The sequence below is a fragment of the Ranitomeya variabilis genome, chromosome 4 (assembly GCF_051348905.1).
Source record: "Ranitomeya variabilis isolate aRanVar5 chromosome 4, aRanVar5.hap1, whole genome shotgun sequence".
In the NCBI taxonomy this organism is placed as follows: Eukaryota; Metazoa; Chordata; class Amphibia; order Anura; family Dendrobatidae; genus Ranitomeya; species Ranitomeya variabilis.
Window position 1 is genome coordinate 652,519,482 of NC_135235.1, and position 16,101 is coordinate 652,535,582.

Genomic DNA, 16,101 nt, shown 5'->3' on the forward strand with positions numbered 1-16,101 from the left:
GCACCCTACCTGTCTGCGGAGGTTGGCACCCTATATCCTGCGCTGTGGCGCCCCCGCTCCTCGTCGGCTCTCCCTACTATCCCTAATTAATCCTACTGGGATCAGGGACAGAGATGTTCATATACTCGGTGCACTAATAGGGATAATTAGAGTCAGATGAGGATAGATCAGTATAACTAACTAACTAAAGGTACCTTCACACTAAGCGACTTTGCAGCGATAACGATAGCGATCCGTGACAGTGAGAGCAGAGTGCAGCGGTGATGTCACCGCTGTGATCTGCTCTCACTTTCCGGCCGGCAGTCAGTCAGAGCGGGAAGCAGATGGCAAGGGACCTGACGGACACCGGAATGTGAGTATGTACGGTTTTTTTTTTTTTACTTTTACGCTGGTAACCACGGTAAACATCGGGTTACTAAGCGCGGCCCTGCGCTTAGTAACCCGATGTTTACCCTGGTTACCAGCGAACGCATCGCTGGATCGCTGTCACACACAATGATCCAGCGATGACAGCGGGAGATCCAGCGACGAAAGAAAGTTTCAAACGATCTGCTACGACGTACGATTCTCAGCAGGGTCCCTGATCGCTGCTGCGTGTCAGACACTGCGAGATCGTAACTATATCGCTAGAACGTCACGAATCGTACCGTCGTAGCGATGAAAATGCCACTGTGTGACGGTACCCTAAATCTAGAGCTAGGTGCATAGATAATCTTAATTGGTTTTGCACACAGTGGGGCTAATTCTTGGGGTATTATCCTATTGTTGGAAAAAGGTATCTGCTGTGATATCCAATCATACCTCACATTACCACACACTATTTTGATATCATGCCGCAATACACATATATTAGTGCCTTCTCAAGACAATCACCATTGCGCCATTAATAGATGCAACAATAGTGTATTTACAACCCCAGTGTGAGCCAAACCATAAAACAATATTACTCAGTATATCTTATATCAAAAACATATCCCCTTGGACTCAACGTATTTCTCCTCTTCCAGTTATCCATAAGCGCTACATGGATAGGGGATCGGCGCGGTGGTGCAGCTGTTGACATCGCTGATATGTTGAAAACATGAATAAGCTAAGTAACCCTTTGATATTTGGTTGTACTCCTGATGAACCTCTTATAACTGGAAGAGGAGAAACGCGGGATAGGATTAGATACATGGCTCAGCACACAGTATCGGGGGCGCCACAGCGCAGGATATAGGGTGCCAACCTCCGCAGACAGGTAGGGTGCATCCAGTAAATATAGGGCTTGGCACTGTCCTGGCCTTTCCTGTGGTACGCTTGTTTTCTAATTGGTGATGCGTTTGCAAGTGCACATATGTTTTTAATAAATGCTTTAAATAAAGGTTATACTTTTTAGTATTTTGTTAAATTCTCTTTTGGGGAATTTTTCTGTGAGCTATGGAGGGAGCAGGGTGACAGCAGCACAGAGTATTTCAGGAGAGCAGTGTGCTGGTCTATGGGGGGCACCCTGTTCGGTGCGCGGAGCAGCCAGGGATTGTACATAGAGCGCTGTCTTTTATACACATGGATGGACCGTCTGCTCCACAGAAATCCAGGAAACATTTCTGCGGATTGATGGCCTGTTCTGATCCAGACTTTGCATGCAAAGACCCCATTCCCCTTCTCAGATCATGTCCTGGCGATGTGTGAAAGTGAGACGACAGGCGCAGTCCGGGGTGATGCTGGGAAGGAAATGTAGCCATATAGTAACGATAAAAATGAGACCCCTCTCTTCAGCTGCCTTACCAGCCCTCCCCTGAAGGCACCTAACTGGAGGTCATGCTGCCCCCTCTATTACTCCAGACCCGCGTGCAGCTGCTCAACCGGAACCACCCTAGATTGGGTCCCCTTTCTGCAGATAATACTTCCATAGTGTTCTCACATAATACTGCCATGTAGATCACACATAATATCGCCATATAGATCACTCATAATACCGCCATATAGAGCACACAATACCGCCGTATAGAGCACACATAATACTGTCCTATAGTTCTCACATAATACCATCATATAGATCGCAAATAACGACACCAGTGTTCTCACATAATACCACCATATAGAGCACACATAATACAGAGCACAAAATACCACAATATACTTCACACATAATACCGCCATATACTTCACACATAATACCGTCATATAGATCTCACATAATACCACCAGTGTTCTCACATATCGCCATATAGATCACACATAATACCGCCATATACAAACATAATACCGCCATTTACATCACATAGTACCGCCATATACTTCTCACATAACGACGCCATATAGATCTCACATAATACCGCCATATAGAGCACACATAATACTGCCATATAGAGCACACATAATACCGCCATATAGAGCATACCGCCATATAGATCTCACATAATACTGCCATATAGAGCACACATAATACCGCCATATAGAGCACACATAATACCGCCATATAGAGCACACATAATACCGCCATATAGAGCATACCGCCATATAGAGCACACATAATATCGCCATATACAGCACACATAATACCGCCATATAGAGCACACATAATACAGAGCACACAATATTGCAATATACTTCACACATAATACCACCATATACTTCACACATAATACCGTCATATAGATCTCACATAATACCACCAGTGTTCTCACATATCGCCATATAGATCACACATAATACCGCCGCCATATACATCACACATAATACCGCCATATACTTCTCACATAACGACGCCATATAGATCTCACATAATACCGCCATATAGATCACACATAATACCGCCATATAGATCACACATAACGGGGGAGAGGACTGCATAGGAGAGGATTAGATACCCAGCTCAACAGTCAGTATCACACAGGACAGTATTAGATACACAGCTCAGTCAGTATCATACAGGATAGGATTAGATACAAGGCTCAGCACAGTATCACATAGGATAGGATTAGATACATGGCTCAGCAGACAGTATCACACAAGATACGATTAGATACACGGCTCAGCAGACAGTATCATACAGGATAGGATTAGATACACGGCTCAGCAGACAGTATCACACAGGAGAGAATTAGATACACAGCTCAGTCAGTATCACACAGGATAGGATTAGATACATGGCTCAGCACACAGTATCCCACAGTAGAGGATTAGATACACGGCTCAGCACAGTATCACACAGGGTAGGATTAGATACAAGGCTCAGCACAGTATCACACAGGATAGGATTAGATGCATGGCTCAGCAGACAGTATCACACAGGAGAGGATTAGATACATGGCTCAGTCAGTATCACACAGGATAGGACTAGATACACGGCTCAGCACACAGTATCACACAGGAGAGGATTAGATATACAGCTCAGCACACAGTATCACACAGGATAGGATTAGATACACGGCTCAGCAGACAGTATCACACAGGAGAGAATTAGATACACAGCTCAGTCAGTATCACACAGGATAGGATTAGATACATGGCTCAGCACACAGTATCCCACAGTAGAGGATTAGATACACGGCTCAGCACAGTATCACACAGGGTAGGATTAGATACAAGGCTCAGCACAGTATCACACAGGATAGGATTAGGCTGGTTTCACACTTGCGTTTTTGGACGCTGCGTTTATTTGCTAAAATGCAACCTGTAGTAATTTCTAGCGGCGCTTTTTTGCCGCAAAAAAACGCATGCGTTTATTTGCGGCAAAAAAATGCATTGCTGTCTATGTAAACGCATGCGTTTTTAAGCACATGCGTTTGTTTGCGTTAAAAACGCATGCGTTTTTATAGAAAAAAAACAGAAAAAACAATGAAAAGCCACCCACCACCATCAAGGTGATAAAGGGATCCAAACCCTAACCCTACCCTTAACCTCACCCCTAACTGTTTAATGAACATTTTCTGACAGTCATAGTGCCACGTATTTCAGTCACGTTTAATGAACATTTTCTGACAGTCATAGTGCCACGTATTTCAGTGCCACGTATTCAATGCCATGTATTTCAGTCACGTTTAATGAACATTTTCTGTCAGTCATAGTGCCACGTATTTCAGTGCCACGTATTTAAGTGCCACGTATTTAAGTGCCACGTATTTAAGTGCCACGTATTTCAGTGCCACTTATTTCAGTGCCACGTATTTAAGTGCCACTTATTTAAGTGCCACTTATTTAAGTGCCACTTATTTAAGTGCCACGTATTTCAGTGCCACGTATTTCAGTGCCACGTATTTCAGTCATGTTTAGGGTTAGGGTTAGGGGTAGGGTTAGGGTTAGGCCCTAACCCTAACCCTACCCCTAACCCTAGGGATCCTAACCCTAACCCTAGCTATTTCTATTTATAGTGGGTTTTCTTGTTGATTTTGATGATTGGCAGCTGTCACACACTACTCAGCATGCGTTTTAAAAACGCAAACGCAGGAAAAAACGCATGTAAACGCGGCAAAACGCCGCGGTTTTTTTCTGCATGCAAAAACGCATGCGTCTAAAAAACGCAGCGTTTTACCGTGTTGACATGCGTTTTTTCACACATGCGTTTTTTAAAAAAACGCATGCAGATCAAAACGCAAGTGTGAAACCAGCCTAAGATGCATGGCTCAGCAGACAGTATCACACAGGAGAGGATTAGATACATGGCTCAGTCAGTATCACACAGGATAGGAATAGATACAGGGCTCAGCACACAGTATCACACAGGAGAGGATTAGATATACAGCTCAGCACACAGTATCACACAGGATAGGATTAGATACATGGCTCTGCAAACAGTATCACACAGGAGAGGATTAGATACACAGCTCAGCACAGTATCACACAGGATAGGATTAGATACATGGCTCAGCAGTCAGTATCACACAGGATAGGATTTGATACATGGCTCAGCAGACTGTATCACACAGGATAGGATTAGATACACAGCTCAGTCAGTATCACAGGAGAGGATTAGATACACGGCTCAGCACAGTATCACACAGGGTAGGATTAGATACAAGGTTCAACACACAGTATCACACAGGAGAGGATTAGATATACAGCTCAGCACACAGTATCACACAGGAGAGGATTAGATATACAGCTCAGCACACAATATCACACAGGATAGGATTAGATACATGGCTCAGCAAACAGTATCACGCAGGAGAGGATTAGATACACAGCTCAGCACAGTATCACACAGGATAGGATTAGATACATGGCTCAGCAGTCAGTATCACACAAGATAGGATTAGATACATGGCTCAGCAGACAGTATCACACAGGAGAGGATTAGGTATACAGCTCAGCAGACAGTATCACACAGGATAGGATTAGATACACAGCTCAGCAGACAGTATCACACAGGAGAGGATTAGATACACGGCTCAGCAGTCAGTATCACACAGGATAAGATTAGATACATGGCTCAGCAGACAGTATCACACAGGAGAGGATTAGATACACGGCTCAGCAGTCAGTATCACACAGGATAGGATTAGATACATGGCTCAGCAGACAGTATCACACAGGAGAGGATTAGGTATACAGCTCAGCAGACAGTATCACACAGGATAGGATTAGATACACGGCTCAGCAGTATCACACAGGATTAGATACATGGCTCTGCAAACAGTATCACACAGGAGAGGATTAGATACATGGCTCAGCAGTCAGTATCACACAGGATAGGATTAGATACATGGCTCAGCAGACTGTATCACACAGGATAGGATTAGATACACAGCTCAGTCAGTATCACACAGGAGAGGATTAGATACACAGCTCAGCACAGTATCACACAGGATAGGATTAGATACATGGCTCAGCAGTCAGTATCACACAGGATAGGATTAGATACATGGCTCAGCAGACTATCACACAGGATAGGATTAGATACACAGCTCAGCACAGTATCACACAGGGTAGGATTAGATACAAGGCTCAACACAGTATCACACAGGATAGGATTAGATACACGGCTCAGCAAACAGTATCACACAGGAGAGGGTTAGATATACAGCTCAGCACACAGTATCACACAGGATAGGATTAGATACATGGCTCAGCAAACAGTATCACACAGGAGAGGATTAGATACACAGCTTAGCACAGTATCACACAGGATAGGATTAGATACATGGCTCAGCAGTCAGTATCACACAGGAGAGGATTAGGTATACGGCTCAGCAGACAGTATCACACAGGATAGGATTAGATACACAGCTCAGCAGACAGTATCACACAGGATAGGATTAGATGCATGGCTCAGCAGTCAGTATCACACAGGAGAGGATTAGATACACAGCTCAGCACAGTATCACACAGGATAGGATTAGATACACAGCTCAGTCAGTATCACACAGGAGAGGATTAGATACACGGCTCAGCACAGTAACACACATGGGAGGAGATACACTGCTCAGAGTCAGCACCACAAGGGATAGGATTAGATTCTCTCTCCCCCTCCCCACTGATACTTACGGCTCCCTGCTGAGTCCTTTCTCCCTCCCGTCCTTGGTCTCCTCCTCCTCCTCCTATAACTGCAGGGCTCCTGTGATCATCCTGGGAAGCTGGAGCTCACAGATGCAGTGTGAGCTCCAGGAAGATGGCGCTGGTCTCCTGCCTCTGCTGTGCTGTGGACGGCTCAGGGGGCGTGGCCAGGACTGTTGTGAATTCTGCTCTTGGGTTCCCTCCGGTGGTTGTTGGTGGTAATGCAGTTGTCCCTGGGTTGTAATTCTGCTCAGGTGTCCCTGCTTATTGCTTTCTCACTGGGTATTTAGGTGTGCAGGATCCATTAGTCCTTGCCAGTTGTCCATTGTTCTTGGAGGTTTCACATCTCCGTCTGGCTCCTCCTGCCCTGCTGCCCAAATCAGCAAAGATAAGTTCTGGTTTTTGTTTCTGCAGCCCACATGCTGTGGGCTTTACAGTTTAGTGCTATTCAATGTTTTTTCTTGTCCAGCTTAGGCTGTGTAAGGATTTATTCAGTCAAGTTGGATTCTCAGGAGATGCAGATATACATCCCATGTCTTTAGTTAGATGGTGGAATTTTTGTATTTTCTGCTGTGGATATTTTTTAGTGTTTTAATACTGACCGCTTAGTATTCTGTTCTTTCCTTTTCTATTTAGCTAGAGTGGCCTCCTTTGCTAAATCCTGTTTTCAGTCTGCGTGTGTTTTTCCTCTCCTCTCACAGTCAATATTTGTGGGGGGCTGCCTATCCTTTGGGGTTTTTCTCTGAGGCAAGATAGTTTTCCCATTTCTATCTATAGGGGTATTTCGTCCTCCGGCTGTGTCGAGGTGTCTAGGATTGTTAGGTACATCCCACGGCTACTTCTAGTTGCGGTGTTAAGTTCAGGGTTTGCGGTCAGTACAGGTTCCACCTTCTCCAGAGAAAGTTTCATGCTGATCCAAGGTCACCGGATCATAACAGTACAACTGGCCAATAATGAGTTAAATGCATCTCAGAAGAAGAGAAGGAAGGTGTTGAGCCATTTTTTTTTCTGTAGCCTGCTTTGTCTTTCCTTCCCTCTTTACCTCTGGGTGGCGGAGGAGTTTTTTGCTAGCATGGATGTTCAGGGATTAGCTTCTCGTGTAGACCAGCTTGCTGCTAGGGTACAGGGTATTTCAGATTATATTGTTCAGACTCCGGTTTTAGAACCTAAGATTCCTACTCCTGATTTGTTTTTTGGTGACAGGTCCAAATTTTTGAGTTTTAAAAACAAGTGTAAACTGTTTTTTGCTCTAAAACCTCAATCCTCTGGTGATTTCATTCAGCAGGTTAAAATTGTCATCTCCCTGCTGCGTGGCGATCCTCAGGATTGGGCATTTTCCCTGGAATCGGGGAATCCGGCCTTGCTTAATATAGACGCCTTTTTTCAGGCTCTAGGATTATTATATGATGAACCAAATTCTGTGGATCAAGCGGAGAAGACCTTTTTGGCCCTGTCTCAGGGTCAAGAAGCGGCAGAATTGTACTGTCAGAAATTTAGAAAATGGTCTGTGTTGACTAAATGGAATGATGATGCTTTGGTGGCAATTTTCAGAAAGGGTCTTTCTGAATCCGTTAAAGATGTTATGGTGGGGTTTCCCACGCCTGTCGATCTGAGTGATTCTATGTCTCTGGCCATTCAGATTGATCGGCGCTTGCGGGAGCGCAGATCTGTGCGCGCTGTGGCGTTGTCCTCAGAGCAGATGCCTGAGCCAATGCAGTGTGATAGGATTCTGTCTAGAACGGAACAGCAAGGATTCAGACGTCAGAATAGGTTGTGTTTTTATTGTGGCGATGCTGCTCATGTCATTTCGGTCTGCCCTAAACGTACAAAGAGGATCGCTAGTTCATTTACCATCAGTACTGTACAACCTAAATTTCTGTTATCTGTGTCCTTGATCTGCTCATTGTCATCAGTTTCTGTCATGGCGTTTGTGGATTCAGGCGCCGCCTTGAACTTAATGGACTTTGAGTTTGCCAGGCGTTGTGGTTTTTCCTTGCAGTCTTTGCAGAACCCTATTCCTTTAAGGGGCATTGATGCTACACCCTTGGCTAAAAATAAGCCTCAGTTTTGGACACAGGTGACCATGTGCATGGCGCCAGCCCATCAGGAAGATTGTCAATTTCTGGTGTTGCATAATTTGCATGATGCTATCGTGCTGGGTTTTCTGTGGTTGCAGGTACATAATCCTGTGTTGGATTGGAAGTCTATGTCTGTGATTAGTTGGGGTTGTCAGGGGGTTCATAATGACGTCCCTTTGATGTCAATCTCCTCTTCTTCCTCTTCTGAAATTCCAGAGTTTTTGTCTGATTTTCAGGATGTATTCGATGAGCCCAAGTCCAGTGCCCTTCCACCGCATAGGGACTGTGATTGTGCGATTGACTTGATTCCAGGCTGTAAGTTTCCTAAGGGTCGACTTTTCAACCTATCTGTGCCTGAACATACCGCCATGCGGAGTTATGTTAAGGAGTCTTTGGAGAAAGGGCATATTCGGCCATCTTCTTCACCGTTGGGAGCGGGATTTTTTTTTGTTGCTAAGAAGGATGGTTCCTTGAGACCCTGTATTGATTATCGCCTCTTGAATAAGATCACGGTCAAGTTTCAATACCCTTTGCCTCTGCTTTCCGATTTGTTTGCTAGGATTAAGGGGGCTAGTTGGTTTATGAAGATTGACCTTCGGGGGGCATATAATCTTGTTCGTATTAAGCAGGGTGATGAATGGAAAACTGCGTTTAATACGCCCGAAGGTCATTTTGAATACCTTGTGATGCCATTCGGGCTCTCTAATGCTCCTTCTGTTTTTCAGTCCTTCATGCACGATATCTTCCGAACTTATCTTGATAAATTCATGATTGTATATTTGGATGACATTTTAATTTTTTCCGATGATTGGGAGTCTCATGTGAAACAGGTCAGGATGGTATTTCAAATCCTTCGTGATAATGCTTTGTTTGTGAAGGGGTCTAAGTGTCTCTTTGGAGTTCAGAAGGTTTCTTTTTTGGGCTTAATTTTTTCTCCCTCATCTATAGAGATGGATCCGGTTAAGGTTCAGGCCATTCATGATTGGATTCAACCCACATCCGTGAAGAGCCTTCAGAAATGTTTGGGCTTTGCTAATTTTTATCGCCGTTTCATTGCTATCTTCTCCAGTGTGGTTAAACCCTTGACCGATTTGACGAAGAAAGGCGCTGATGTGACGAATTGGTCCTCTGCGGCTGTCTCTGCCTTTCAGGAGCTTAAGCGCCGATTTACTTCTGCCCCGGTGTTGCGTCAACCGGATGTTTCTCTTCCGTTTCAGGTTGAGGTTGACGCTTCTGAGATTGGGGCAGGGGACGTTTTGTCTCAGAGGGATTCTGTTGGTTCCTTGTTGAAACAATTTGCCTTCTTTTCCCGTAAGTTTTCGCCTGCTGAACGCAATTATGATGTCGGCAATCGGGAGTTGTTGGCTATGAAGTGGGCGTTTGAGGAGTGGCAACATTGGCTTGAGGGAGTTAAGCACCGTATTGTGGTCTTGACCGATCATAAGAATTTGATTTACCTCGAGTCTGCCAGATGGCTGAATCCTAGGCAGGCTCGATGGTCATTGTTTTTTTCCCGTTTCGATTTCGTGGTCTCGTATCTTCCGGGTTCTAAGAATATTAAGGCTGATGCCCTCTCTAGGAGTTTTTTGCCTGATTCTCCTGAGGTCCTTGAACCGGTCGGAATTTTGAAAGAAGGGGTGGTCCTTTCTGCCATTTCCCCTGATTTACGATGGGTTCTTCAGGAATATCAGGCTGACAAACCTGACCGCTGTCCAGTGGGGAAACTGTTTGTTCCTGATAGATGGACTAGTAGAGTGATTTCTGAGGTTCATTGTTCTGTGTTGGCTGGCCATCCTGGTATTATTGGTACCAGAGATTTGGTTGGTAGGTCCTTTTGGTGGCCTTCTTTGTCACGTGATGTGCGTTCTTTTGTGCAGTCCTGCGGGACTTGTGCGCGGGCCAAGCCTTGTTGTTCCTGTGCTAGTGGGTTGCTTTTGCCATTGCCAGTCCCTGAGAGGCCCTGGACGCATATTTCTATGGATTTTATTTCTGATCTTCCTGTTTCCCAGACGATGTCGGTTATCTGGGTTGTTTGTGACCGGTTCTCTAAGATGGTTCATTTGGTGCCTTTGCCTAAATTGCCTTCCTCTTCTGATTTGGTTCCATTGTTTTTCCAGCATGTGGTTCGTTTGCATGGTATTCCAGAGAATATTGTGTCTGACAGAGGTTCCCAGTTTGTTTCTAGGTTTTGGCAAGCCTTTTGTGCTTGGCTGGGCATTGATTTGTCTTTTTCTTCCGCATTCCATCCTCAGACAAATGGCCAGACCGAGCAAACTAATCAGACTTTGGAAACTTATTTGAGATGCTTTGTGTCTGCTGATCAGGATGATTGGGTGGCTTTCTTGCCGTTTGCCGAGTTTGCCCTTAATAATCAAGCTAGTTCGGCTACGTTGGTTTCGCCCTTCTTTTGTAATTTTGGTTTTCATCCTCGTTTTTCTTCGGGGCAGGTTGAGCCTTCTGACTGTCCTGGTGTGGATTCTGTGGTTGACAGGTTGCAGCAGATTTGGGCTTATGTGGTGGACAATTTGGTGTTGTCTCAGGAGGAGGCGCACCGTTTTGCTAACCGTCATCGGTGTGTTTGTTCCCGGCTTCGGGTTGGGGATATGGTCTGGTTGTCTTCCCGTCATGTTCCTATGAAGGTTTCTTCCCCTAAGTTTAAGCCTCGGTTTATCGGTCCTTATAGGATTTCGGAGATTATTAATCTGGTGTCTTTTCGATTGGCCCTTCCGGCCTCTTTTCCTATCCATAATGTCTTCCATAGATCCTTGTTGCGGAAATATGTGGTGCCCGTTGTTCCTTCTGTTGATCCTCCGGCCCCTGTGTTGGTTGATGGGGAGTTGGAGTATGTGGTTGAGAAGATTTTTGGATTCTCGCTTTTCGAGGCGGAAGCTTCAGTACCTTGTCAAATGGAAGGGTTATGGCCAGGAGGATAATTCTTGGGTTTTTGCTTCTGATGTCCATGCTGCTGATTTGGTCCGTGCCTTTCATCTGGCTCGTCCTAATTGGCCTGGGGGCTCTGGTGAAGGTTCGGTGACCCCTCCTCAAGGGGGGGGGTACTGTTGTGAATTCTGCTCTTGGGTTCCCTACGGTGGTGGTTGGTGGTAATGTAGTTGTCCCTGGGTTGTAATTCTGCTCAGGTGTCCCTGCTTATTGCTTTCTCACTGGGTATTTAGGTGTGCAGGATCCATTAGTCCTTGCCAGTTGTCCATTGTTCTTGGAGGTTTCACATCTCTGTCTGGCTCCTCCTGCCCTGCTGCCCAAATCAGCAAAGATAAGTTCTGGTTTTTGTTTCTGCAGCCCACATGCTGTGGGCTTTACAGTTTAGTGCTATTCAATGTTTTTTCTTGTCCAGCTTAGGCTGTGTAAGGATTTATTCAGTCAAGTTGGATTCTCAGGAGATGCAGATATACATCCCATGTCTTTAGTTAGATGGTGGAATTTTTGTATTTTCTGCTGTGGATATTTTTTAGTGTTTTAATACTGACCGCTTAGTATTCTGTCCTTTCCTTTTCTATTTAGCTAGAGTGGCCTCCTTTGCTAAATCCTGTTTTCAGTCTGCGTGTGTTTTTCCTCTCCTCTCACAGTCAATATTTGTGGGGGGCTGCCTATCCTTTGGGGTTTTTCTCTGAGGCAAGATAGTTTTCCCATTTCTATCTATAGGGGTATTTAGTCCTCCGGCTGTGTCGAGGTGTCTAGGATTGTTAGGTACATCCCACGGCTACTTCTAGTTGCGGTGTTAAGTTCAGGGTTTGCGGTCAGTACAGGTTCCACCTTCTCCAGAGAAAGTTTCATGCTGCTCCAAGGTCACCGGATCATAACACAGGACCCAGCAGGGGGCAGCTTATAATGCTAGGTATAGTGTCGGGAGCCGACCGCAGATCTCTATGCCCAGAGCTGCCGTAATTGCAGAGTGTAAGTGTCGTGCAGCTTCACTTACACTCCTGCAAAGCAAAATGGCGGTGCCCAGTGGCTGAAAAAAAAATTAATAATAAAAAAAATTTTAAAGTTAAAAAAAGGAAATTTGTATGAAAAATAATTGTTTATATAAACAATTATTTGTAATACAAAAAATAAAATGCGGCACCTTTCCTTTAAGTATATAATTCCACATGTGTTAATTCATAGTTTTGATGCCTTCAGTGTGAATGCACAATTTTCGTAGTCATGAAAATACAGAAAAATCTTTAAATGAGCAGGTGTCCAAACTTTTGGTCTGTACTGTATATATATATATATATATCACCCCCCTATCTCCCAATTCAAAGTAGAATAGAAAAAAAATCAGATATACACATATTTGGTATTGCCGCATTCAGAATCTCCCGATCAACGTATAAAAAGAATTAATCCAATCGGTAAACGGTGTAGCGAGAAAAAATTAAAATGCCTGTATTACTTTTTTTGGTCACTGCAACATTGTAATAAAATGCAATAACGGGCGATCAAAATAATGTATCTACACCAAAATGGTATCAATGGAAACATCAGATCGTCACACAAAAAATAAGCCCTGACCAGGAGAATCATAATGGCAGCTCAGTTTTAGCATTTTGTGGGTCTAGAAAAAAGCGAAATAAAAAACAACTGTGGGATTGCACTTTTTTGCAATTTCACTGCACTTGGAATTATTTTCCTGTTTTCTAGTACACGACATGGTAAAACCAATGGTGTCCTTCAAATGTACAACTCGTCCCACAAAAACTAGCCCTCGCATGGCCATTTTGACCAAAAAATAAAAAAGTTATGGCTCTGGGAAGAAGGGGAGCGAAAAATGAAAATGCAAAACCAAAAATAGCCCTGGTCGTTAAGGATTTCAATGCATGAAAGACACAGTCCGTCCTGGTGTGGGAACTAACACCTGGCCATGACGGACTGTGTCAGCAGTTGGACATTAAGGGATTAAATGTTTCAAAAACCTTTAGGACAGTGGAAAAGTCCTTCAAAAAACCAGGAGTCCTGGAAATGAGTGGTTGATGATATCCATCAAGCCATGCACTAAGGTTTTAGTTAAGGGAATCAATCCCAGGAATTATGGGTCTGAGGCCGGGGTCACACTAGAGAGGAATACGGATGAGGGAGAGGTGTAAAAACAACGCATTGCACACGGACCAATGTTTCTTCCATCAGCCGTATATTTCTCTGTAGTATTTTACGGGTTGAGAAAATCGCAGCATGATGCGTTTGTCAGCGTATTGCGCAAAAAATCCGCCAATGAAAGTCTATTGGGGCGAGAGAAATACGGATTACACACGGACCATGCGTGTGACTTGCGATAAATACGCATAGGTGTTCTATAGGAAAGCCGGTAATTCAGTGCGGTGTACAGTAAAATCACACTGACAGGTTAGAACAGAATAGGTAGAATGAATGTGTACACATAGTATATATATATATATATATATATATATATATATATATATATATATATATATATATATATATATATATATATATATATATATTTAATACAGAGCTAGATAGCTTAAAAACCGGTAATTCAATTGCCGGCTTTTGCTATCTCCTTATCAAACCTGACAGGATATGAGACGTGGTTTACATACAGTAAGCTATTTCATATCCCTTATATTTTAACATATTCCTCACTAATAATGTTAGTAGTGTGTGTGTGCAAAATTTGGGAGCTCTAGGTGTTAAAATAAACGGTTAAATCACGGAACAAACTGACGTGGGCTCCCGTGCAATTTTCTCCGCCAGAGTGGGAAAGCCAGTGACCGAGGGCAGATATTAATAGCCTAGAGAGGGACCATGGTTATTGTCCCCCACGGCTAAAAACAGAGAGGCTAAGTGCCAGAATAGGCGCATCTTACAGATGTGCCTTTTCTGGGGTGGTTGGGGGCAGATGTTTTAAGCCGGGGGGGGGGGGGGGTGGCAATAACCATGGTCCCTCTCTAGGCTATTAATATCCACCTTCAGTCACTGGCTTTCCCACCCTGGCGGAGAAAATTGCACTGGAGCCCACACCAGTTTTTCCGTGGTTTAACCCTTTATTTTACCACCTAGAGCTCCCAAATTTTGCACACAGACACTTCTAACATTATTAGTGAGGAATATGTAAAAATATAATGGATATGAAATGGTTTACTGTATGTAAACCATGTCTCATATCCTGTCGAATTTGATAAGGAGATAGCAAAAGCCGGCAATTGAATTATCGGCTTTTCGGCTAGAGCAGTACAGGTCGATATCTAGAATCACTACAGATCCACCCTTATCTGACTGGCAAATGGTCACAGCAGTTTGTCAAAATGATAATTCTCACCGCTATTCCGTACATGAGAGTGTAACTGTCTTATATCCTTCTCTACCAAAGATTGGAAAAGATCCATCGCAGGCAATGTGTCCTGAATGGGGTAGTGGGTAGGGTTAGAAGGTGTGGCAGAAATCTCCAGGTCTGGTGGCTTGCCAGTATCCCTTCCCATGTCTTGTAGTATGGTATGCCAGGTGTGTGGATGACGTCCTTCTAGTCTGGAAAGGTGATGCCTCCACTTACTCTAAATTCACATCATACCTCAATTCCTGTAACATCAGATTTACTTGTAATCCATTACCCTCCAGTGCCATCAGACCTCATGCTTATAGGTGACAGCATTACTACACTGTACAGGAAAGGTGCGAGGCCTCGCCTTTTATTCTGTTAACTACATTTAAATAAAGAATCCATTTTACCCCTGGGTGGTTGGGCCGGAATCTTTCCCTATTTTTTTGTCTGCCTTCCGGTGATCACAAGGAGGAAAATTTCCAGCTACACATTCTCAGCTCCTTCATCCCTCTCCCTGCATCTTACAAATGTTCTAGCGCCTGCGGCCAGTAATGGGGAATCTCCAGCACCTACCTCCACCTGCAGAGCCGCACACCACATGTATGGCTGTTCTGTGCGCACAGGACCTGGGATGAGGTCACAGGAGGGGAGGAGTCAGGGGTCACATGATCAGGGGCCTCAGTATATACAGGACTGTGCTGGTTGTCCTGGAGCTGGAGGAGCGGAGTCCAGGCAGCGCACATAGGGAGCTCCAGGGGGCACGTTCCCGTACAGCCGACCACTTGCTCAGGAGACTTCAGAGCATTTACAGAGAGATGAACCAGCGCTCCATAATCACCAGGATTTGCCTCAAAACTTCTTTATTGTGAGGTTTTTCAGACCCTCATTCCTGAATATTCTTTCTTGTGGTCGCAATGTTTCAGCTCACAGACCCTTCCTCAGGCTTAATATAGACAGAAAACCAGTATAATATGGGAAAGTATAACAAGGGGCTCAGCAATCAGAAACCTGTATTACAGAGAACATTTATACGTGAGGTAAAAGGAAGCCAGAATCTACAGTAAAAGCAGCTGTGGGTTATATAAGGAAGTAGCCAAGGAAGACCCAGCATGTAAATACATCTTGATTAGTGATGAGCGAATTTGTGCGGAAAACGATCACCAAACATAAATTTGTCACGAATATGGCACATTCAGATTGGTGATCGAAAACATGAGAAAAATTTTCTAAAAATGTAAAAAAAAAAAATCGTTAACGCTCGATAAA

At 44.2% G+C, this 16,101-nt stretch overlaps 1 protein-coding gene across 1 annotated transcript in view; it reads right to left on the reverse strand.

Annotated features, from left to right (window-relative positions):
* LOC143766190 (uncharacterized) overlaps positions 1-15,457 on the reverse strand; it is a 45,284-nt gene extending 29,827 nt beyond the window's left edge. The window contains exon 1 of the mRNA XM_077253668.1: positions 15,409-15,457. Coding sequence (XP_077109783.1) covers positions 15,409-15,435 — 27 coding nt within the window. The 5' untranslated portion in view covers positions 15,436-15,457. The remainder of the gene's footprint in view (positions 1-15,408) is intronic.
* Positions 15,458-16,101: the final 644 nt, after the last annotated feature.